The sequence below is a fragment of the Vicugna pacos genome, chromosome 2, assembly GCF_048564905.1.
Source record: "Vicugna pacos chromosome 2, VicPac4, whole genome shotgun sequence".
Classification (NCBI taxonomy): Eukaryota; Metazoa; Chordata; class Mammalia; order Artiodactyla; family Camelidae; genus Vicugna; species Vicugna pacos.
This window is the reverse complement of record NC_132988.1, coordinates 103766962-103790696: the sequence shown is the minus strand read 5'-3', so window position 1 is coordinate 103790696 and position 23735 is coordinate 103766962. Positions and strand designations below refer to the sequence as shown.

Genomic DNA, 23735 nt, shown 5'->3' with positions numbered 1-23735 from the left:
AAACTCAGACACTTGGGGGACCATGACTGCTGAAGAATTGAGTTCTGATGGCCAGTGGTCATTATCATCACCATATTTTCTTAGTTTTAAGATACCTTCAGTTGTAGAACACACTACCAATGTAATCATAGCTTTTGGGGAACAAACACCTCTATCTCATTAATGTACATATTAAATTTTAGATGTATTTTATTTCAGAAATACTGAAATGTGAAAAAAAGTCCATCTTAGAATTGAGCATATAGGGTGTTACTTATAATCAGGAATTCTGTACTTTAAAACTTTCCTACTTTCTTAGAGAGTTAAAATAGGAAATTTGGTGGTTCTGATCTTGTGTTCAATTAATACTAATTTTAAGGATTTAACCTCTTTCTTTTCTCAGAGAATAAAGTAGTAGAATGTAAAACTGTCTCTGGAAGGTATACAGTGTGATGGGACAAGAGGTCATGTGTTCTAATCAGAAATCGACATATCTGAACATTAAGATACCTAGTCGAAACAGCAATAGAAGAAAATCCCTGAAATTTGACAGATAAAACTTTCCAAACTTTTTTAAAGGACATTTTTCTTAAATAACTACAGCTAAATTTCATCCTACTTCTTGCTTATGTTACAAAATGTAATAAAATACAAAGTTACTTTGTAGGCCTTGAATGATCAGATTTTTTTTTTCCTACATTTAGTCTGAAATTTAGACTAATCTATTTCTCCAGTATGCCCCTATCTTTCATCCCATTCTCTTCTTTTTGTTTGGAATATTTCCCTCCATATGGCCATCATTAAAGTCTTAAGGAGCCTTCAGGCTGTGGCCCAAGCCCCACTCTCTTCTGGGAAGTCCCACATGAGTCCTTGATACCAGCCAGCACCTTCCTCTCTGCACCACATTTGAGGCACTTTTCATGTATTGTTCCGTGATTACATTTACAGATTCTGTTTCTCCAAAAGGTTTCAGCTTCTTACTGTCAGTACCCACTTCGTATTTTATGTCTCTCTTCTGTATTATAGGTGCTCATTAAAAACTTCATGAAAGCGTGAAATTTTCTAGAGATTTTCAGACAGTAGATGTATTTGTTTCTAGGGCTGCCATAACAAAAAATCACAGACAGGGTGGTGAAAACAACAGTTTATTTTCTCACAGTTCTGGAGGCTGGAGGTCCAAGATCCATGTGTTGGCACGTTTGGTTCTTGTGAGTCCTCTCTCCTTAACGTGCAGATGGCTGCCTTCCCAGGGTGTCCTCACATGGTCTCTCTTCCATGCATGTCCAATTTCCTCTTACAAGGATACTAGTCACATTGGATTAGGGCCCACCCTAATGGCCTCCTTTTACCTTTGTCTCCTTTTAAAAGACCCTGTCTCTAAATACAGTCCCATTCTGAGGTACGGGGGGTTATGGCTTCAGCATATGGATTTGGGGAGAAACAGTTCAGTCCCTAACAGTAGGCATGCCCAAGATATGGAGAGGACTTGCTCTTCTCTCTTTCTCAGAAGGGCTGGAAGAAAAAAAACAATATTGGGAGGAGCTCAGAGCCAATAGGAGGGCAATCCCAACACTGAGGGTTTAAATGTTGGGATGTGTGGTGTGAGCAAGATTGGCAGCCTTATCTGGAGGCTTCTAAACTTAGAATAATTCAGCTTTCAAGGTTACTTTAAGAAAAACACAAAAGTTGCTTTCTGCCCTCTTCAAAACAATCTATAAAATACTAGGCATCTGGGAGAAGTCTGACTGTAGGCAGACCTCAAAGAGATTGTGGATCTGGTTCCAGACTACTGCAGTAAAGCTAATATCTCAGTGAAGGCCATTGCATGAAGTTTTTGGTTTTCCAGTGCATATAAAAGTTATGTTTATACTGCACTGTAGTCTGTTATGTATGTTATGTATGTAGCCGTAGCATTGTCTTAAAAAAAACCCACACACCTGAATTAAGAAGTACTTTGTTGCTAAAAGATGCTAACCGTCACCTGGTAACACAGTGTTGTCCCAAACCTTCAGTTTGTAAAACACAGTGTCTGTGAAGCACGATTAAACAAGGTGCGCCTATCGTTTTAAAATATAAAATCAGTCTATAAAAGGTCTGGTCTGATGCCACCTCCTGCACGATGTCCTTGTCGGTGTCCCCAGTGGAATAGTGCATCTCCTGCCAGTGAAATAAAAATAGGCATGTGTTTGTGTGTCTTTCTATTTCAGTTTCTTTTCAGGTACTTAGATCAAGCCCTGTGTTAGAACTTCTTGTGCTTGTTTCCCTGTGTAGATTAGAAGTTCGCCGATCGCAGGGGGCTGTGGATGGACATCCCTGTGAGCGTCCACTGGCTCTCAGGCTGTGTCTTGCCCACGGTGATACCAGGGTCGACCCGCTGCAGTACTCATGGCCCCATCCCTCCTCCCACCACCCTGGGAAGCAGGTGCCGGGTCTAACTCCGTTCTCCACCCTCCAGGTAGAAGCTGCTCAAAAATACAGATGGAGTGATTAGAAATGGCCATTTAGGCCTCCAGACCCAACTGTGCTACCTGATAGTAAGATGCTGACACACGTACAGCTGCCTAAGGAAGGAAAGCTCAAATAGAAGGCAAAGGAAAATCCATCTTGACTGCTTTGATTTTAATTGGAACATTAGGACATGGGTTACGTTACTTGAGGGTCAGTCAGGTCATCACTGCAATGAAGTGAACATAAGACCCCTACTATTTGATTTCAGGAGATTTAGTATAAATGTTAACTCAGCAAGACTGAGGGCAAAAAGCACCAAAAGTGAACAAGCAGATCTCAGGGATCTGAGGGGTGAGTTTTATCCTATTAGCTGGACAGTCACAGACTCTCCTACTGTTGTGTTGTTTGATGCCCCTGCAGACTGGAAGTGTGACATTGGTGGTCTCTAAGAAACTCAGCCTGAATAGACAAGGCCAGTTTCTTCATCTGCAAATGTGGAGGAGAGGAGTGGGAGAAAACTAGAGATAGCCTAAATATTCTGCATGCTTACAGAGGACAAAAGTAAACAAAAGTTACTGCCTATTAACTTTACAATTAGTACGCGGGCTAGGTGAAATCACAGAAAATGAAAAGTTACTCTTAACACCACCACTCAGGTAACCACTGTCACAGCTGACATGTAGGTTCTTCCAAAGGTAGATTCTTGTATAAATGGCTAGACAGTCTGAAATTTCCCCCACAAAAATGGAATTCTAAAAACATCCTGTTTTGTAATCCTCTCTCATAAACATGTCATGAACATCAATTTATACCTAAAACCATAGTAGTATTCTTCAGGATGTACTGTATTTAATCAGTCAGCCTCCTATGGTTGGACAATTAAGTTTTGTTCACTATTGTAAATGAGTCTATGATAAACATACTTAGAACCAAATCTGATTTCCTTAGGATGAATTCCTATACATATAAATACTAGTTCTGTAGCTCTTAGTAGAACTTTTTTCCTTCCCAGATAGGAATCACATGAGTTGGTCTCTGAACAGCAACAGAAGTGGTCACGGGAGACAAGCAAAACACGAACTGATACAGTTGAGACCCATATCTCCCAAATGTACTTCGTACCTAAAACTACCCTTTGAGTAGTAATGATTGATTGCCGTATTGAATATTATTGATGGCTTGCTTCGCCACCATCATTTCCAACCTCTCCTTTGTGTGTCTGCTGTGGGATTTGGGGGAGAGTAGGCTGACATCCTCTCTTGTTCTTTTTTCTTTTTCTTTAACTGGAGGTACTGGGGATTGAACCCAGCGCCTCATGCATGCTAAGCATGTGCTCTACCCCTGAGCTATACCCAAGTCTCCCTCTCTGCTCTTAGGGAGGACTTTTTATGGGGCATAATTCCATCCCCTTTAACTGTGGTTGATTTCAGTGAGGCTCAGAATAGGGGCTGGTCTAATCACATGAGGCTCAGCACTTTAGTCATGTGATTGGTGAAGGGGCTCTTGGTCTTCCTCTGAATGAGGAAGCCTGTAGCTCCAGGTGCTGTTGGTAGTCTTCCAGTGACCACAAGGGGAGGCAGCCTTGTGGTGATGCACACCCTGAGCTGGGTCCCCGGTGACACCAAGTTGCTGGATCTAGCCTGCCCTGAAGCTGGCCCTACTGCCGGACTTGTAATTTACTTGAGCCAATACATTCTAGTTATTACTTGTGCCACTTTGAGTTGGATTTTTTCTGTGGCCTAATGAATGCAACCATGGTAAGGTAGAGAGATTCCAACACTAACACTGATTTCTTTTTCCAGAAAATTCAGTCAATTTGTTTATTTTGTGTGTTTCACTTATTTTATGACTTCAAAATAGACCCCTCAAATTAACGGTCTTTCACACGGCTTAGATTAGTCACACCCCACAAAACTCCAACTTCCATCTCTGTATACTGAATCCCACATCTTTGCTCAGGCCCTGACCTTTGCTCTTCAAACCTGCCTTCCCAGCTGCCTTTGGCCGTCACAGATAGATTTCTACACCCACCTCCACCTGAACATGGTCCTCACTACACCCCTTCATTCTGGTCTGCTCTCCCTGTCTCCCCCCTCATACTTCCCTCATACCCCACCACACCTAACGGCAACCAGTTCTCTGCTACCTGAGTCTGCGCACCCACATATACAACCTCAGTCTTGACGATGCCCTTGCCTTCATTCTCCCAATCTGATCAATAATCCGTTCTTGGTATTCTACTTCAGAAATGTGTCTGGAATTGCCTCCCACACCCCCACCCCCTTGCCCAACTAGTCTTCCTGCCATGTTTACACCTTCAGTCAGTCCTTCCTTTCTAACCCAACATCAGCCTCATCACAAGAATTAAGGTCCTGAATAACCAGTGAACCAATGTGACGCTGTCACCAACACGCCCCTCTGCAAATTATAAATCTCTGTTGGCAGCTGCCGGGCCCTTCAAAATCCAACCCCATGTCATTATAACACGTGGAAAGATGCCATCAGCATGAGCTAGCCCAAGGGGTCTAGTGATTAAAGAAACAGCCTAGCTACCAAAAAGTTATTTCAAACCAGCTAGTTTTTGCACTTTCCCCCAAGCACTAGAAGAGGTGAGACACAGCATAGGAATTCTTAAAGTCTGTTTTCTCTTCATTTCCCTCCCCACTTCCCCACTTCCCAGTCTCTGTACATTTATACCTCCTGCCCTTGCCTCCTTAAAAACCACCCATGCCTGATCCCTGGGCCTTTCCCCCCCTTCCCTCTAGATTCTGTGCCACAGAAGCGCAAGTAAACCAGTTTGACAAAGCAGTGTTTTCCTTAGAGAATGGGGAGAGCAAGGAAACGGAGTGGGTAAAGCCAAAAATCTCCTTTATGGGACAGTATGAAAAAGAAAAGGCTGGAAACACTGTGTTCATAGCTCTTGTCCTATGGCTGCTTTGAAACCTTTCCAGTAACAGTCATTCCCACTGACACAAACGAGGTGCTTTGGCCACATAAAATTATTTGTAGTGTCCTGGCCACATCTGCAACTCCACACCTATGCTGTTTCCTGTGTTATACATACTTTGTGGGAAATTCATACTCTTCTGTGAAGGTTTCATAATAGGCAAGTAGTTGTTCTCTGTCTCCTAGCAGTGAGTGTATAGCTCTAACAACAGTCCTTTTCATGTGTTATATGAAGGTTCATATTCAAGGACACAGTTGAGAAAAATGGGCATTCAGTTTTGATAAGACTGTTAAGCAGCTAGATATTAGTCCCCCACCATTTAGATTATCTATTGCCGCCTGTTGGAGGATGGGGAAGGTGTCTTGAGACGGGAAAACGAGGCAGGCAGCTCTGTATCATCAATGGATCTGATTATTTTAGAGAAACTTACAGGGTGGGATCCGGTGGACAATGATCTGGAAGCATCTGCAGCTGCACTTAGCACCTCGGAGGGGCCACTGGGACAATTTTATAGTTCACCTAGAGAAACAGGAAGTGCATTCCTAAGTGAAGATTTATGAGTGGGTAACTAGTCTTGTGAGTGCCAAAATTAAGTCAGGGAAGGTCTTCATCATTGGGGACCAACAGAGCATAAAGGCCACCTGGTCCTAATGATTATTAACCAATATCTATTAGCTACAAAGCCGTTAAGGACAGAGAAGTGATTTACCACACATCACAGTCCTAGGTAAGGTCAGTGGAAGGACAGGAGGAACTGTACTCGCCCAAGGTGGCGATAGTTATGCTAGCAACCATATACCACCCCAGAACGTTAAATAATGATCCAAAATGCATTTCATGATAACAAAGGCAAGGCCATTCTCACTTTAGAATACTGCTTCTGTAAGAATCTGGGAGACGTGCTAAATTGTTTGCAGCAAACTCAAGGGAAAAAGCCAGGCTCTCAAAGGGAGCAGGGTGAGTATCAAGGGTTACAAACAGTGCCTGGCGGAAAGCAGTGCTCGAATATTTGCTGCTGAACGAATTAGTCTACCTCTATCACCCACCTCCCAGCGGCTACATCCAGATAGAAGGCGGGAAGGTGCGGCATGTTGAAAGTTGAAGATCCCGCCGCCTTTCTCCTCTGAACAAGTGAAAGAAGTGAGAGGTATAGATGACTTTCTACCACAGATTTTAAGTTCAAAATGATACTCTCACATTCTCTTACCCTGGTTGTGGGACTTTTGAACAAGTTAACACATTTAAATGTGTCTGTAGCGAGAAGCATCAGATGGATTCTGGTTGACGTCCTGTCAGGCTGACTGAGCCCATGTCCCGTGCATCTGTGAAGCGCATTCCTTCGTACAGTAGATGCTCCAATAGCTATGGGACAAATCCTGGGTGAGCTCACGGTCCTCATTCATTATGGTGGGACTGCTACTACCAAATAGTTGGGAGGCTTAAACTGGATAAAGAATCAAGATATTTGTCTGTGTCGGACGTTTTAGAGCAGGGCTCTCCTTCCTTGGCTGCAAATTGGAAGCACTTTAGAGCGTTTTAATAAATACTGGGTCCCATCCTGTATTACTTCTCATTTAATCGGTCAGGGGTTTTGCCTGGGCAGGAGGGTTTTGAAAAAAACAAAACAAAACACCTTCCCACTGGTGGTGGAGCCGCCAGGGCTGAGGACCGGAGGTCCAGAGACTGCCGAAGGGGTTCCTGCGCACGGAGACCGCGCCGCCGTGTTATCGCGAGGAAGCCCGGGAACCGGAAGTGCCCGGAGCGCGCGGCGGCGACGGCGCGGCGGCGGGGAGGCTGCAGCGCGCGCTCCGGGGCTGCGAGACAGGTAGAGGCTTCCCGGGTCGCGTCGGCTGCCGTGGGGCAGCTCGCAGGTACCGCCGCTGTCCGGGCTCTCCGGGAAGGGCCAGGGGCAGAGACGGGAGCGGCACCCGGCCAGGGCCGGGCGGCCCAGGGGGTCCCTGCCGGCCTCCGACTGGGGTGTCATTGCAGGGCCGCCCCCATGTTGCGTTTCCCGACTTGTTTCCCGTCCTTCCGGGTCGTGGGAGAGAAGCAGCTGCCGCAGGAGATCATTTTCCTGGTCTGGTCACCCAAGCGGGATCTCATTGCTTTGGCCAACACTGCGGGCGAGGTGAGTGAGCCGGCGCGTAGCCCGGCCTCGGTTTCCACTGCTGTGGGCGCCACCTGTCTACCCGCCCGTCCCTTCCAGTCCCGCTGAACCAGACGGAAAAGGTCGTTTATACGCCCATTGCCCAAATCTTATGGTCAAAACAACAGTTCTCACGCAGCTGAACTCAGTTACACAGTCCTGCATCCCACACACTCTTTTAGTCATTTATTTGTTAAATGGGCTTTTAAAAGGCTCATGATGTGTCATTCTTGAGTTAGACATAGTACTAGGTCCACAGACTCTCCCCTAAGTTTACTTAGAGTTTAGGCAGAAGAAAGATGAGCTGTGGTCAGACCTGAGCTGCGAATATGCATGCATGTAGCTGCCACAGAGGATATGTCTGAGAATCTGTATTCTTTTGTCCAAGTTTTGTACCAGGCTGGAGAGCCACCTCCTGTTGACACCTTTAAATTAAACAAGGAGTGATGCTTCACTGGGTTCCTGATGCAGTGTGGGTAGTGTTGTTAGTTAGCACTTCTAGTTCACATTAGATTACCCGCCATCAAGTGTAACCCGGTTGTACCTAACTTTCTGCTGAGTGTTTTTAATTACCTGACAGCCATTTTGCAAGGAAACCTTCACCTGTGCATCTTTGCTCCTGTGGCCTTTTGCCAGGTTTCATGAGAGTTATCTGGCCAGGTGAGAGCTGCATTGTGTGACCCAGCTTGACTAAGCTTGGGAACTAGGTGGTAAAAGAACTTAGCAGCAAGTGAAACTTAGCAGCCTTCAAAGCCGTGTTGACTGTCCTGACCTCGTTGCCAGGGTATTGATGTCTGCTTTCTCAGGGCCTGCTGTAAAATCTACTCTGCCTCCACTGCCAAGGTACTTTGGAACTCCGTGGTGGCTCTAGGCAGAAGTCCAGGTACTATAGCCACAGCAGTAGGAGGGAAGGGAGAGAACTGATGCATCAGTGTGGTCAGATGGGTGGATGTAATTGTGGGCACGTGTTGCCTCTGTTTTCCCAGTGAAGAAAGGGCGTTATTTAGGAGGGAGGATGGAGGATGGAGGAGAAAAGAGAGATATGAAGAAGCTGACAAGGCAAGTGGACTAACGAAACCTAATAGGATTGTTGGTCAGTATTAAGAGCCCCATGAGTTTAGTGGTCTTGTAGTTTAAAGGAAACTAATGAGCATGGTTGTGTCTCTTCTGTTCACTTGTGTGAGTGCAGGCAGGCTTGGTTGGGTTTAACCGGGGTTGTTGTGCCAAAGTGTGACAAAGCAAGAGAGATGCACGGGAGTTGAAGTTGTATGCAAGAGGAATGATTGTAATGATGAACTTCGGACTCCAACCTGATAAAGAAGGAAAGTGAGGGCATGTGTGGTGTGAGGGACAATGAATAGGTGGTGGAATGAATAGATTGTATGTTTTGATGAGGTTGAAGAGTTGAAGTTGGGTATCAGTAGGGATGAACAGGAAAGATACAAGTGGTGATGGGAAGTGGGAGGTTTGGAAGTTAAGATTATGGGATCATCTGGAGTTTTTGGTAATGACAAGGTCACAGGCATGACCCTGGGAGTGACCAAGGTGAGGCAGAAGATGTGATCATTGAAGGAGACATAGTTGAGAACCAAAAAGTCAGGACATTGTAGCTCTTAAAATCACCAAGAATGACGATGAGTAGTGTTGCGAAACATGAGCGAGCCAGACAGGAGTCCAGACCCCCCAGGAATGGAGGGGGATGGCCGAGGGGTCTATGAGTGACTGCAGTTAAGAGGGATGGCAGGTGGTATTGTCTGACTGCATATGATTTAGAGTTAGAGGATTTTAAAGAAGAGAAGAAAAACATCTAGAAATGACATCACGCATCAAGGAGGAAACCTACTTTCTCTTCTAGCCCAGTAGTGGTACTGGGGACATGGCATGCAAACGGCCACTGTACAAGCATCCTGCAGAGAAGCGGTGTCCTCAAGTGAGAAGCACATTTGCGAGAAGAGAATGAAGATACAGGGGATGTTGGTGATACCTGACTGTGAATTCCAGAGGGCACAGAGGAAGGGTTTCAGAAGTAAGGAAAAGGCAGAGATGGGCTCAGAAAAGAGCATGGAGTCTGGATGGTGAGCGGTTCCTTGGGAGTCCTGGCTTCCCTGTAACCAGGAATGAAGGATGCTGTGAGATAAGGCAGGGAGTGCTACAGCCGTGAGTGTGGGGAACTGAGACAGAGTGTGTGTGGAGGGATGGGGGTATCTTCAGGAGCGCAGGCAGTTCTGATGCCTTTTCATCCCATTTCCAATGATTGTATAGAGGACAGAGTAGGGACAGTGTAGTTTTGAAGCACTAGGAGCTCTGGGACATCATCTTGACCCTTCAAGTTGAGAATTTACCTGTGTGGAAATGGAAATTTAGAATGGCTCTGACTTGTCCAAGATCTATGGCCAGTAAGTGGCACAGATGAAATTAGATCCCAAGTTGGCTGATTCCAAGTTTAGTGTTATTTGATTATATATAGCTACCTTTTTCTTTTTTTTTGATGTCCTTTATTTCTTTTTTTGTCATCTTCTTGGGCAGCCTTATTCCTTTCTAAAAGATAAGTCTCTTGTTGACATAAATGATAAAATGTATAGGATACAGAGTTAAATTAGACCTTGTTTCACCCATTTCTTTGGAAATACGTTAAGTTCGTTCAGACACTGTTGTCTTCTAACTCGTTCTGATAGTTAAATATTGTTCTCAACATGATTTTTAAAAATTTTATAGTGAGTGTCTAGGTTTATTTTGTTTTTGAAATGGATGTTTAATTCTCTGCTATTATATCTGGTTTGTCTTAGGTTTTACTTCATCGTCTTGCAAGTTTTCATCGAGTTTGGAGTTTTCCACCAAATGAAAATACAGGAAAGGAAGTGACCTGTCTGGCTTGGAGACCAGATGGCAAACGTAATGATAGTATTGTTAAAAAATACATTTTTGCTTTTCAGAAAGAGTATTTTGTAAAGAGAGCTTGTTTCCAGAAAGAATTGATTTATTATATGTTAGAATTTTAAATACCAGTTTGGAAACTTTGTTTTTTCAAATGCTTTACAGTGTTTTCGTAGAACTCAGATTAATTCTACTCTCTTGTGTTTTGGCAAAAGGATCTCTAAAATGAAATCTGACTTCTTAGCAAAGATAAGTCTAAAAAGAGATTTGGTGGGAACTTTGGTTTCATTCTTTCCCTATCTTGTCCTGTTGTTTGCCCCAGGCTTCATTTGCCACTCACTAGTCCGTTCAGTGCCATCATGGCCCTTTTCTCCCAAAAATGTGTTTTAGTGTGGCTCCTGAGTGTTCTCTCTGCATGTGTGCTTCCCTCACCGGAAGGACTGTCAGCTCTGACCCCTTTCCTTCGGCTTCGGTGTACTCTGTCTCCTCCTGGTGCCCTGTATGTTGTGGCTTGTTACATGGTGGCTCTGAGGACTGAACTCTGCTCTTCCATGTGCTGCCCTGCAGTGACAATTGATATTTGAGCTGTTGTCCATATCTGGTCAGTACAGGAAAGTGCTGTAAATCATACAGCTGAAAGTTCATCTGTATCTTTGATGCTTTAAAAAAAAAAGCTGAATTGTTTTTGTAAAATAATACGTACTTCTCACTGCTTACTTTTTTCCTAGATGAATGTAAGTCTGTAAAAAATCCCCTGAAAGCCTACCGCTTACAGGCAACTCTTTGTTTACACTCATTTTGCTCAGTTCTTGTTTTGTCTTTTACTTAAAAAAATAGTATGTGTAAAATTAGAGGACTTCTGTAAGTAATATTTTGAGATCTTGCACTATACATCCAAAAGCACCGGGATCTCAAAAATCATGGAAAGTCACTGTGGGTGAAAATGTATTTAAGCAGATGATATTTTTATCATTAAAAAGTCTTGTTTTTGGACAGTAAAATAGAGTTTTGCTTGGTAACGATTATTTCAAGATTGCTTTAAATTGTTTTGAAGAAGAGGAGACTTAGATTGCCTCATATCTAGCAAAGTTGCATGTGTTGGTATACAGTAAAACTCACAGCCCTCTATTTAGAAATTCTTAAATTGATATGTTTGGAAGATGTTAATAACTTACGTAGAGAAACTATGCTAGATGATTCAGCCACAGTGAAAGGAAGAAGACCCAACAATATTTGATGGCCCTGTTCATGGAGGGTTAGAAATAAAAAAGGAATAAAAAACTTCCAAGAAGCAAGCAGATGGAATCACTTTTTAACTTTTCGATGGGGATCACTATGTCTTGGTGATACCATATCATTGTCTATCTGTTGATACTTGTTCTGTGTTTTCTGCTTGGCATCAAGGTTCCTGTCTAGAGAGTTTGGTATGCAAGATGTTAAGTACAATACACGAGAAAGTAGTAGATCGCTCGTGAAAGTTTGCGCTTTTGAAAATGCATAAATAACAACATAACTATCTTTTAGTTTTTTAATTATTTAAAGGGACAATTTAGAGGTCAAATCATTTTTATGATTATGATGTATTTAAAATAGTAAAATTGGGTGAGAATTGAAATACCCATTTTTCTTGAATGTTACACTAATTTGTTTTAATTATTTTTTCTTATTCTAGTTTTGGCCTTCGCTCTTGCTGACACCAAGAAAATTGTTTTGTGTGATGTGGAGAAACCAGAAAGTTTGCACTCTTTTTCTGTGGAGGCTCCAGTTTCTTGTATGCATTGGATGGAAGTGACTGTAGAAAGCAGGTAGAGAATAAGCTCCAGTAGTCACAATCAGATGTCGTGAAATTTTGATTTTTTTTAAAAATGGAAACTTAGGAGTGTCTGAGTGTTGGATATGTGTCCATTACGTTTAACTTTCGGTTTTTAAGTTTATCGAGGTAAAATATTTTTTAATGCTTTGTTAGACTTTTTTCTCTTCTGAGAAAATCTATTTTCTTATTGAAGTAATAATGCCTGAATGGACAAGATTTTTCTTTTCAGTCATTTTTAGTAGTTTAAAGCAGTGATTTATATGTACAAGTAATATTAATTAAAATTACTGATTAGCAAGTTGAGGTTCTGTTTTCCTTTTCAGCATGTATTTCATATGGAGCTTTGTTTTTTTGTGTGTCTTGGTAAACATTCTTAGAATATGAAAAGTACTGAATTGAGCATTCTGTTTTGATGCTAAACTGGTTCTTTCTGTGTTCGTGGTCCCAATAGTTTCCTTGTTTCATGAAGGTAATTTTGCCTTAGTCTTCGATGTCAAGTATTTTGCCAGGTTTGCGTTAAAGGTGGCCTAAAGATCAGTGGGTTTAGTGAATATAGAAAATAAAGTTTCTTTTTGAGGAAATGTGATCATTTTCTTTACATTAGCTTTTCTATTCTAATTAAGGTTTAAGTTAAATATAAAATGAATTTGTAAATCCTGATTATTAATTCACAGATTTCCTAAGTGGGGGGCCATACAGAATTGGATAACAAAGATCTAGCCTGGGGTTTGAATTCACTGTAGATAAAACAGGGATTAATCCATCATCAAATAATCAAAGGTGGCAAATGGTCATGTGAATTCATAGATGGTTAGAGGAGCAGAGTATACCACGGACTTTCTGTCCCTGCCCAGTTGCCTTCCAAGTGTGTTCTAACACTCTCTACTGAGAAATCAGAAATGTTATGTGGGGATTCCAGGGTCTCTCATGACACCACTTTTTCTCCTTTTCACTCATTTATTTTCAACCACATTTGGAGGTAGAGTTGAAAACGGAAATGGAATAAATAAAACTATTCAAAATACATGGTGTCATCTTATGTACCTGCTGGGTTGTTAAATCTCCAGATATATGTAAGCCATAGAACCCATCATTAAATTATATAATAATTGCAGTGTTTTTTAAAATTACTCCTGGTACTCAGATGTTCAGTGTCAATTCTTAGAGGAGAGTTAAGAAATCATAAATTCTCAGTATCTGATACTGAATACTTTTGAATACATTTCATATACTAAGAAGATTGTTGATTTGTCTCTGTAAATGTAAACTGACTTTTTTCAGAAATAAAGTTCTAAGTAAATGATTTCCAGTTTTCTATTTCTTGTTAGTTACAGTGACTGTTTTACATCTGTTTACTTGGCAATGTAAAATGTATACAACCAGGCATTTAAAAAAACTAGTATTTTTCAATGGAAAAAAAAGTAAATCTTTTTTTTTTATAATGCTTGTTTTTGTTTTGTTTTGTTTCCCCCTTTTTAGTGTTCTAACATCTTTTTATAATGCTGAGGATGAATCAAACCTTCTCTTACCTAAGCTTCCTACGTTGCCAAAAAAGTAAGTATCAGAGTTTAATTTCATTGGAATTAATCTTGCAGATTTCTTTTCTTTACTTTTAACATGTAACAATTTTCTCGTCTGTTTTTAAAAACTGTTAAGAATATTTTTTATCCTAATCTCTGTTTTTCTCTAGTTATAGCAACACCTCAAAAATATTTAGGTAAGATAATACCCTTTTTGTTTTCAAGTAAGATAATCTTTTACTACTTGAAATATATAGTTGAAAGATAATCCAATTTATTTTTGTATTTTAGTGAAGAAAATTCTGATGAAATTATTAAGCTTTTGGGAGACGTCAGGTAAGTCTTGCAGATATCTTAATGAGTCTAATTTTCTTAAATTTGATGCTTGATATTTGAGGCAGTTTTTAGACTAAAGTTTCAAGGACAGTTTCTTTATTTGTCATGTTATTTCATTGCTGACAAGTACCTCTGAACAATAAGCAGATAATATCTGTTATTTACTTGTCTTTATTGTATGGTTTTTGATTGTGTCTGGTTTAATATTATGGTGTACTTTTATTTTAAGAAGTAAAGGAGGAATGAAGTACTAGAGTTTCTAAAATTTAAATTTAAATATTCAAATTCTTTAAGTCCATTTAATATATTTAGCATCAAAACTGATGATGCTTTGTGTTAGCTGAAAAAGGGATGCTTTATTATTGAGAGTATATAAATACAGTTATCATTAAAATAATATGTTCTTATTTTACTATAAACTGATGTTTTCTAGGTTGGATAAAGTTTATGTTTTTCCTTTGAAAGAAGGAATAAGCTCAGTGTGATTGAGTCTTGGTGAGTTTGTTTGGTGATTCAGTTGTCCTGCAAGGGAGCTTGAGCATGCAGAGTATATGAGAGCAGGAACAACTCAGGTCTTGGTTTAAGAATTCTGTCCTCTCTGTTGTCTTCACCTTGTGCATTATTTTAAATTAGGCTTAATATTCTTGTCCTTGGAGGAAGTGCTGGATTTATTGAGCTTTATGCTTATGGAATGTTCAAAATTGCTCGGGTCACAGGGGTAAGTTTTTCTTTAAAATTTTCTATTTTTTCTCTTAGAATATAGTAGCTGACTGATTTATGGGAAAAGGATAAGACTTTACTTTTTAAAAAATTTCAGTTATTGAAATTATTCTTTAATATTAAAAGTATAATTTTCTTACTAAGATGAAATAGTGATATGATGTCCGTGAAGATCAGGGGCTCTTAGTGGAATTAGTCACATTTTTTCCTTAACAAAAAGATTGATATGATACACTTGATTATGATTTAATGTTTTTCTGGCCTTGTAGTGTTTAAGAGGTACAGTTTGTGATTGGAATGTGATGAAAGTCATTGGAAGCCAGCTGATGCTCAGTTGTGGCCTTCTCCATGGCTTTTTCTTCTTATTCTTACCATTCCCTAAAGGAGTAGAAAATATTGTAGACTCTGTGGAATGTGTTGGTTCTCCGGCATTTGATTTGAGCCCCATATTGGGGGGGGTGTTGTCCTTGCAATGAAGTGGACACATGCCTTCGTCTGCTACACGTGCATGGCAGGAGCCAGGCGTGTGTGTTTCTACTTTTTAGAGCTCTGAATTCTTGCTTCCTGTATTGTAAGTAGGTGCGGTCTAGCAATAATACTAAATACACTGGGGACTTAACTGTTTTACAGATTGTTGGTACTTGTCTTGCATTATGTCTGTCAAGTGACTTGAAATCATTGTCAGTGGTCACAGAGGTGTCTGCTGGTGGTGCTTCAGAAGTTTCCTACTTTCAGGTGAGTATTGGAACCTGACAGCAGCAGAGAGTAAATGTATATTTTTAAAGGTTTAATAGTTTTTAATTATCCGTATCACTGGATTCTAATGGTCATTAAAACAAAAGAGCAAGAAAATCGACTTGGAGCATCTTATATATAGAATCTTATTGTAGTAAACACCGTACTATTCCAGTGATAATTTTCCCCAAAACAGTGTTTTGATGGTCTGTTAATGACCATATTACTTCGTTGCTGTGCCAGTTCATCTTTGTACCAGGTGTGTTTTTAGGACTCTGACCCAAATAAAAGGAAAAAAAAGCTAATATTAATCATTCTATATGTGCCACATACTGAGTGACTTAGAATAATTCATTTGAATCTTCACAGTAACCCAATAGGTAGGTACTGTTATTATCTCCGTGTCATAGATGAGTAAATGGGCGCACAGAGAAACTGTAATATGGTTGGTGTCACAGAGTTGGAAAGTGAGGCTGGGCAGTCTGGCTCCATAGTGGTGCTCTTAACTAACACATTGTCTCTTGTGTAAGATGATTACTTAATGTTGGGAAAACCTTTCTTACTGTGTGCTATTTGTGTTATAGATTGTGGAAACTGTTTGGAAACTGTTCTTAAATAACCCAGCCACTTAGCCTAAGTGTGCATGAACTCTTAAACAAAAGTAGGACAAAAGACGCAAGATGCGTGTGATGCCTTCCAACGTTTGCTGTATTCAGAATGTTAGACAACCCTTCACTTTTTGATATTTGCTGGACAGTTGTTCGTGTTAGCTCTTTATCTTAAGGTTCTGTGAAAATATGATTTCCAGGATTGCATTTGGTGCTGTAATAAAGCAATTCACTATTTCTTTTAAATTTGTAATAGATACTTTTAATGACAGTTTTGTTGAGATAGTAGACTTTGTAATAGATACTTAACTTGTATTTATCAGTAGCCTATAATTCCTTTAAAGTTTCTTACAGATAATTCCTCATAGTAGTGTTACAAAATAGGTTATTACATTTATTCTAACTATGTAGAGGGGATTGCTAACCTAGAGAAAGTGATATGTGCACAGTTAGACACTGCAGATTAGAAAATCCTCAGGTTGTATTTTGTTAGTCTCCAAACTGTTATGCTCAAAAGGATCAGAATTCTGACAGTCTTTCTGATATATAGTTAGACCTTGACTCTTCTAAATTATAGGACTTTTTTTTTTTGATCTGAGAGGGACTTAATTTATCTTTAAAAGAAGTAATCATGTCTGCTTGTGACTCACTTTATTATTTTGATTTTACAGCTTGAAACCAATCTGTTGTACTCTTTCTTACCTGAAGTAACTAGAATGGCCAGAAAGTTTACTCACATTTCAGCTCTTTTACAGGTATTTATTTCTAGCTTATTTTATGTGAATGTTTGCTATAAGTTTCTAATGTTCTGTAAATAAAAACTTGAAAATCTTACCTTTTAAAGCCAACTGTATGTGGTAGAGGTGTCTAGTCTGGTAAATAATTTTATAATGTCCATTAGAGCAAGAAAAAGAAATTTAATTGAAAATCTACTCCCACCCATCTCTATTTCTCCAAAAAAAAAAAAAAGGAAAAGAAAAAATAGTTTAAACTTTCTTAAACATTCTCATAAATAAAATAACATTTTGGAATTTTAAAAGTTTTATTGCAAATAAAGTATTATGGAAAATAGTCATCATATCAATTACCTTTTGTATGTAATAAACGCACCCTAGATAAGCTCATGATTCTGTAGGTTAGTCAGTCGACAGTTTGAGCTGAGCTCAGCTGGAAGTTTTTGTTGTTCTGGTGAGATTCAGCTGCTCTGGGCTTGGTCATGCATGGGTGGCCAGCTGGCTGGTCCAAGTGTTCCTTAGCTGTAGTGGCTTTGGGCTTCACATTCCTCATACCCAGCAGGCTGGACCAGGCTTGTTCATGGAGTGGTGACGGTGGCAGGCGTGTCAGGAGTGCAGGTGGAAGCGTGTACAGCCTTTTGAAGCTTTGGGCTCAGTGTCATTTCAGCAGCTTTGGTCATACCAAGGCACGAGGCCAGCTCAGATCAAAGGACTGGAGAAATTGACTCCTTGTCTGGATAGAGGAGCTACAAAGAACTGGGGCCTTCTTTCAGGCGACCACCCACAGTCGCTTATGTACTTCATGTCAAAGATTTCTGGAGATCAGTATCTTTTTAAAAGGATACTGTTTGAAAACTGAATGGTTGAACAAACCAGCATTTTGACAGTTAATGTACATAAAATACATCTTATGTGTAAAAAGTAGAAAATACCTGTTTTGTAGGATAAAAACTTTAAGAATGTTTGATAGTTCAAGTGTTAGCTATGGTCTTTTCTTTCTAAGGCTTAACTGAGTTAAAAGTGATGGAAAGTAAATTCTGGATTTCTTTGAGTTGGTTGACAGTAGGAAGCATGTATTATTTACTTAGCATATTGATTTAAATATTTTTTGCCACTTTAATATCTTTTTCTTCTTGTTAATAGTATATAAATTTGTCACTGACATGTATGTGTGAAGCCTGGGAAGAAATACTGATGCAGATGGATTCTCGTCTCACCAAGTTTGTGCAGGTAACGTAACTGAAGTTCCCTGCGGAAGGAGTTAAAGACTGCATGACGTCCTTATTTACCTCATGACGTACATAAGGAAAATTGGTCTGAGATGTAAAAGGCTCAGACCATGATTTCTTTCAGATGGCTTGCTCTGACCTCAAACTATCATCTCAGAGGGAGAGAGGGCTCTCTTCTAGGATTGTGAGATGGAGCTGTTAGGGCTTGGGGAATTGACAGGTGTTGGAAGAGCTGACTGTTTTTCAGTAACTGCAATTCAGATAATCAGTTTAAACATGCATTTGAGGGGAGGTTAAGGGCAAGAAAGGGAGTTGTGTTCATGTAATTTTTGAATAAAAATGCTTACAATTTAAACACTATATATCATGACTTTACCTGTCTTTCTCTAGGAAAAGAACACAACCACGTCAGTGCAAGATGAATTCATGGACTTGCTGTTGTGGGGGAAAGCAAGGTAATAAACTCATATTAGGTACTTATGCTTTTCCTTCTCTTGTTAAGGTAATTTATTTCAAAAACAATTCATGTTCATTGTGAAAGAAAAAATAGAACATTCTGGTGCACAAAAAACAAAAGAGTAGTATATGTCTTTCTAGGCTTTTTTATTAACATTTATTTTTATGTAAGTGTGATCATTTTGTGTGTATGTATAATATGTGTATACATATTACGTACTTTTCAAATGTGTAAAAAATAAAAAACTTTATATAGCCAAGTCAGTATTTTCCTTTATAATATTTGCCTTAGTGCTATTCTTAGAAAGACCTTTCTCACCTTAAGAGAGAGTGTTCAGAGGTCTATATCTTCTTTTAGAGGTTTTTTGTGATTTATATTTTTATTCCATTTGCATGTTCCAGATATGATTTATTTGGTTATATGCTGTGGAAGACTAACTTCTTTATTTCTAAATGTTTAGATAATTGCCCAATGTAATTTGTTGAGTATTACACCTTCTCCTTACTGATCTGAAATACCATTTTAGAATCTAGTGTTATATCCTCATATTTACTTTGATCTGCTCCTGGACTTTGTTGTTTCCTGTTTCTGTCCATTCCTTTGTGAGTGCAACAAAGTCTTAGTTTTTCTTGGGCTATTTCTTTTTGTTTATTTTGTTTAAAAAATTTTTTTTGTACTTTGAAATTTAAGCATTTTAAGTGATGGATTCAGATTTTGAGTAGAAAAGACTGAAAATATTTTCTTTTTCATTCTAGTGCTGAACTTCAGACCCTCTTAATGAACCAGCTAACAGTAAAGGTGCAGTTAAAATATCTTTGTATTTAAATGGCTGTGAACACATTCTTAATTTTTTTTAGAATGCCATACAGTATCTTACTTGTATGCTAAATATGTATTTTTTCTTTTAATCAGGGCTTAAAAAAGCTTGGCCAGTCTATAGAGTCATCATACTCCAGTATACAAAAATTGGTTATAAGTCACTTACAGAGGTATGAAGGGATGTAGAGTTTTTTGATATTGCATCTACGTGTACTTGGCATTTGTTTTCTTTCTGCAGCCTTCTTTTGGTCATTTAACACTCTCTTTTTGAGCCTCTTCCAGCTAAAATTGCTGCATTAGCATTTGAGGGGAACCTTGGAGTGCTGCAGATTTAAAGAATCAATACAGATAATTCTGCTTTATGAAATAACTTTTCAACAACTTTTCAACTACCCTGGGTCCTGTCTGGGCTTTTTTCTCACCCAGACAGCCGTGAAGTATAACTTGAATAGGGCATACAACCTTTTTTGAGCAGTGAAATGAAGTGTTTGTATATCGTTGTACATGTTATATAAAAGTATGTTATATATTTTTGCATTTAGCTCCTTGGCAAGATGTTGGTTATGATTATCCTCATTGTACACAAACTGAAATTCAGAATAGTCATATGGCTGGCCAAAGTTATTTAGTGTCAAAGCCAGGACTGCCTCAGCTCTTCAAGTCTCATGCTGTTTCTAGCCAGCCTACCTCAGTGAAGAAGTTTGCAGGTAGCTGTTCAGTGTTTGACTTAAATTTTGATAAATCTCTTTATGCTGAGACCCCTGGCCCTTACTACATCATATCCCCCTTCCATCAGTGTCCCTCTGGCCTGATCTCCTCCAGTCCACATTGTGTCCCTCAAATGTATTCTCCATAGTAGATCTGATCATGTTACTCTTATTTAAAAACTTCCAGTGCCTTCCCATTTCTTAGGACCAAGACCTTTGGATGGCCTGCAGCACACCTGCCTCTCTGCTTTACCCACACTGGTGGCCTTCTCAAACTTGACATATTTTTCTCCTGCCCAGGGCTTGTGTACATCCGTCTTGCCTTCTGGAACACTCCCACCTTGTTCTTCACTTGCTTTCTCCAGCTCTCAGCTTGGATATCACTTACTCAGAGAAGCCTTCTCTAATCCCCAGATTAGATCACGTTCTGTTATACCTGCACCTGGTGTGTTTCCTTTAAGGCACTTAGGGTAGTTGGGATGATATACTGTCTGATTGTGTGGTTATGACTATCTTCCCCATGAGACTGTCAGTGTCATGAGCACCCTTTCATTTTGTTCATCATTATGTCCCCAGTATCTAGCGTAGTGCCTGACCTAAAGTTGGAGTTAAGTATCTGTTGAATGTTAAATACACAGCTGTTGGATGAACAAGATGACCATATGATTACCTTAAAAGTGCCAGGACTAACTGTGAAACATAATTTGATCTTACAAAATTTAATCTTGTGATCATGTATTCATCTCAGTAGTCATGACAACAAAATGATTCTGCTAGTTTTGAGAAATAATTTTGAGAAATAATTATTTCTCATAGAAAATTAGTTACTTTCAGTTTTTATTTCTGAAAACCTAGAAATATTTAACCAAGCTAGTAGCTGTCTGCTGCTGTGATGATGGTGATGATACTAATTTATTTCTGCTCTGTTTTTGTTAGTGGCTCAGAGTCTTTATTATACCATTTGAGTGAACTGAAAGGAATGGCTTCATGGAAGCAAAAATATGAACCTCTTGGACTTGATGCTGCAGGGATTGAAGGTAGTAATTTAATTCCTCAGTAGAATGCATTGAGCCCACTTTACTTATTTGACAGGTGATATTTGTGTTTATTTGCTTCCTTTTAGATGCTATTACTGCAGTGGGTTCTTTCATACTCAAGGCAAATGAACTTCTTCAGTAAGTATTGGGAATGCTTGAATATTGCAATCACTGATTTGAGAGTATTTTACTTTTTACTTATAAAGAAACCTAGCAAATTGTCACGATTTTCTTAAAATGAATTTTTAAGTTTTTATCAAAATTATACCTTTACATAGCTAAAACAAGCCTTAGCATAGTGAGTTTCCTAAATTAAAGTGGCCTTCTCCTGTCTCAGCCGCCCTCACTCCAGGCCTGCTCTCCAGAGGGAATCCTTTTAATGGTGTAACTGTTTCTTTTTAGTTCTTTAGGCCTCTTACTTATTTCTAAATTATATGATTGTACTGCATTTCTTTTACTTATCAATTCTTTGAAGTTATTCTCTATGTTTTTTCCTAGACTATTTGCTTTCTTTCTTCCTTGCATTGTCTGGCTTTTCCACATCCTTAGGTTCTTTCTCTGTCTCAAGGGTAGTATTGTATCCGTGGACTTCCCCCTATCCCTGGTGCCTCCTTCTTAGCCTCCGTCCCCCTGCTCCAGCCTGTGCATTGGTTCCAGCTCTCATGCCAGCCCCGCCGTCTAGGCATTTTCTTCACTGCTTTCTTGGGTTAGATTCAGACTTCCAGGATCTCTATTTCTTGGTTCATTTTAACGTTTGCTGGAAAACATCCTTCAGTAAAGAAAGGACGTTTATCCTTTAGAAAACAGATGTGTTAAGGGTAAGCTTTCTGTGTCCTTATGTGTCTTTTCTCCTACCTTTACACTTAATTCATGGTTTTGACTGGGCATTGGTTGTGAAGGGGAATTCATCTTCTCATAGAACTTGAAAGCATTGCTCTATTGTATTCTGACCTTGTTGTGATGGAAGTTCTCCTGCTTCTGATTTTCATCCCTTTGTGTGTTTTTTTTTCTTTCTCATCTTGAAAAGCTTTATTCTTTAACCTTTATATATTGAAATTTCATAGTAATGTTTTAAATGGGGGTTTTTTCATTTATTATGCTGATAATAAGAAAATGCCATTTTGACCTGAATTCTGTTGTATTAGTATTTTGATAATATCCTCTTACTCCCCTTTTTTTAAACTAGATTTTTGTTCTAGAATCTAGTTGGTCAAATATTAGACTTGATCTTCTACGTCTCTTATTTTTTTCTCTCATTTTAAAAATATCTTTCTGTTTTCTGTTTCCTGCAAAATTTTCTTGACTTAATTATCCAACACTATCATTCATTACACACACTGAGCATTTAACTGTGTTTTAAACACTATTCTAATTGCTAATGGCATAGCAGTGAACAAAACTGATTTTAAAAATCTTGCCTTCATAGATATTATATTCTAACATGATGAGACAGTCAACAAAGAAATGAATAATTAAAATATATAACAAGTCAGATAGTGTTAAGTAGAAGTGGGAAAAACCAATTGGGGAAGAGGATCTAGGGCAAGCTGGGGGTAGGGGGTACAGTTTTTTGGTCAGGGAAGGCCTTACTGAGAAGGTGATGTTGGAGAGGGAGGAGGGAGTGAACCCTGTCGATATTTGGAGGCAAAGGAGACAGCAAGTACAAAGGCCTTGAGTTTGGAACATGCCTGGCAAATTTGAGGGACCTCAAGGAGTCACTATAGCTAAAGTGAATTAAAGGACAGTGTGAGAGGTAGGGGATGAATTGAGAGACGTCATGGAGGATGGGCCAGGTTATGTAGGGCCTGTAGGCAGTTGTAAGGACTTTGGCTTTTACTCAGGGTATAATAAGAAGCTCTAGGGACTTACGGGCAGTGGAGTGACAGGATATGACTTAGGTTTAAAAAGATCCCTCTTGTTAAATTTACTTGGTGTTGAGAATAGATTATATGAGGACAAGGGCAGAAGCCAGGAGAAAATGGTGGTCAGAATCTGAAGTGAGAGCCTGGATATATTTTAAAAGTAGAAATAACAAGATATGCTGAATGACTGTGTTGACGGTAAAATAAGAGAGTCATGGATAATTATGAATTTAGGTCCTGAGCATCTTGAAGAGTAGAACTGACATTTACTGAAGTGGGGAAGACTTGGAGAGTATATAGAAGTATATGTGTATTTTATGTTCCTCAATTTGGTTTATCTGATACTTTTCTTGGTTAGATTCAGGTTATGCATCCTTGGCCAAAATACTACATAATTGGGGGAGTGGCCTTCTCAAGGTATCACATCCAGAGGCAACAATGTTCTTCTACCTTTTCTTACTGATGTTAATTTTGATCACCTGATTAGTGTATTAGGCATATTAAATTTGAAACATGTTAGGTACCCTGGTGGAGCTGTCTAGCACATTGTTGATTGTATGAGACAATCAAATGAGGGGTCCAGGCTGGAAATGTAAATTTAGGAGCCATCAGCATATGGCTGTTACTTGAAGCCATGAGCCTGGGTGAGGTAGAGTGTGCTTAGAGGAAAGATCTGAGGACTGAGCGATGGGCTTTCCAGCATTTAGAAATGGGGTTGATGGGGCACTAGTGAAAGAACCTGGAGAGGCAGAAAGACCAGGGAG

At 39.5% G+C, this 23735-nt stretch overlaps 1 protein-coding gene and 1 long non-coding RNA gene across 4 annotated transcripts in view; one reads left to right on the top strand and one right to left on the bottom strand.

Moving 5' to 3' along the window:
• Positions 1-1123: 1123 nt before the first annotated feature.
• LOC107033783 (uncharacterized) lies at positions 1124-7094 on the bottom strand. Of its 2 annotated transcripts, none has more exons than XR_001459310.3 (4): positions 7008-7094; positions 6582-6736; positions 5805-5893; positions 1124-2136 (listed from the first exon to the last, which is right to left on the bottom strand). It is a non-coding gene; the product is annotated as an uncharacterized lncRNA (long non-coding RNA). The 2 variants fall into 2 exon arrangements; XR_012062311.1 differs by having other exon boundaries at positions 1124-1491.
• A 23-nt stretch (positions 7095-7117) lies between these two features.
• ANAPC4 (anaphase promoting complex subunit 4) overlaps positions 7118-23735 on the top strand; it is a 34737-nt gene continuing 18119 nt past the window's right edge. Inside the window, exons 1-16 of one of the 2 annotated variants that reach the window (XM_072945574.1) lie at positions 7118-7245; positions 7364-7502; positions 10307-10412; positions 12067-12199; positions 13687-13761; positions 13898-13924; positions 14019-14063; positions 14697-14781; positions 15414-15518; positions 16798-16881; positions 18004-18090; positions 18480-18544; positions 19302-19344; positions 19459-19535; positions 21009-21109; positions 21196-21247. In XM_072945574.1, the coding sequence (XP_072801675.1) occupies positions 7374-7502; positions 10307-10412; positions 12067-12199; positions 13687-13761; positions 13898-13924; positions 14019-14063; positions 14697-14781; positions 15414-15518; positions 16798-16881; positions 18004-18090; positions 18480-18544; positions 19302-19344; positions 19459-19535; positions 21009-21109; positions 21196-21247 (1214 nt within the window). In that variant the 5' untranslated portion in view covers positions 7118-7245; positions 7364-7373. The remainder of the gene's footprint in view (positions 7246-7363; positions 7503-10306; positions 10413-12066; positions 12200-13686; positions 13762-13897; positions 13925-14018; positions 14064-14696; positions 14782-15413; positions 15519-16797; positions 16882-18003; positions 18091-18479; positions 18545-19301; positions 19345-19458; positions 19536-21008; positions 21110-21195; positions 21248-23735) is intronic. The other variant, XM_072945580.1, reaches the window with a different exon arrangement.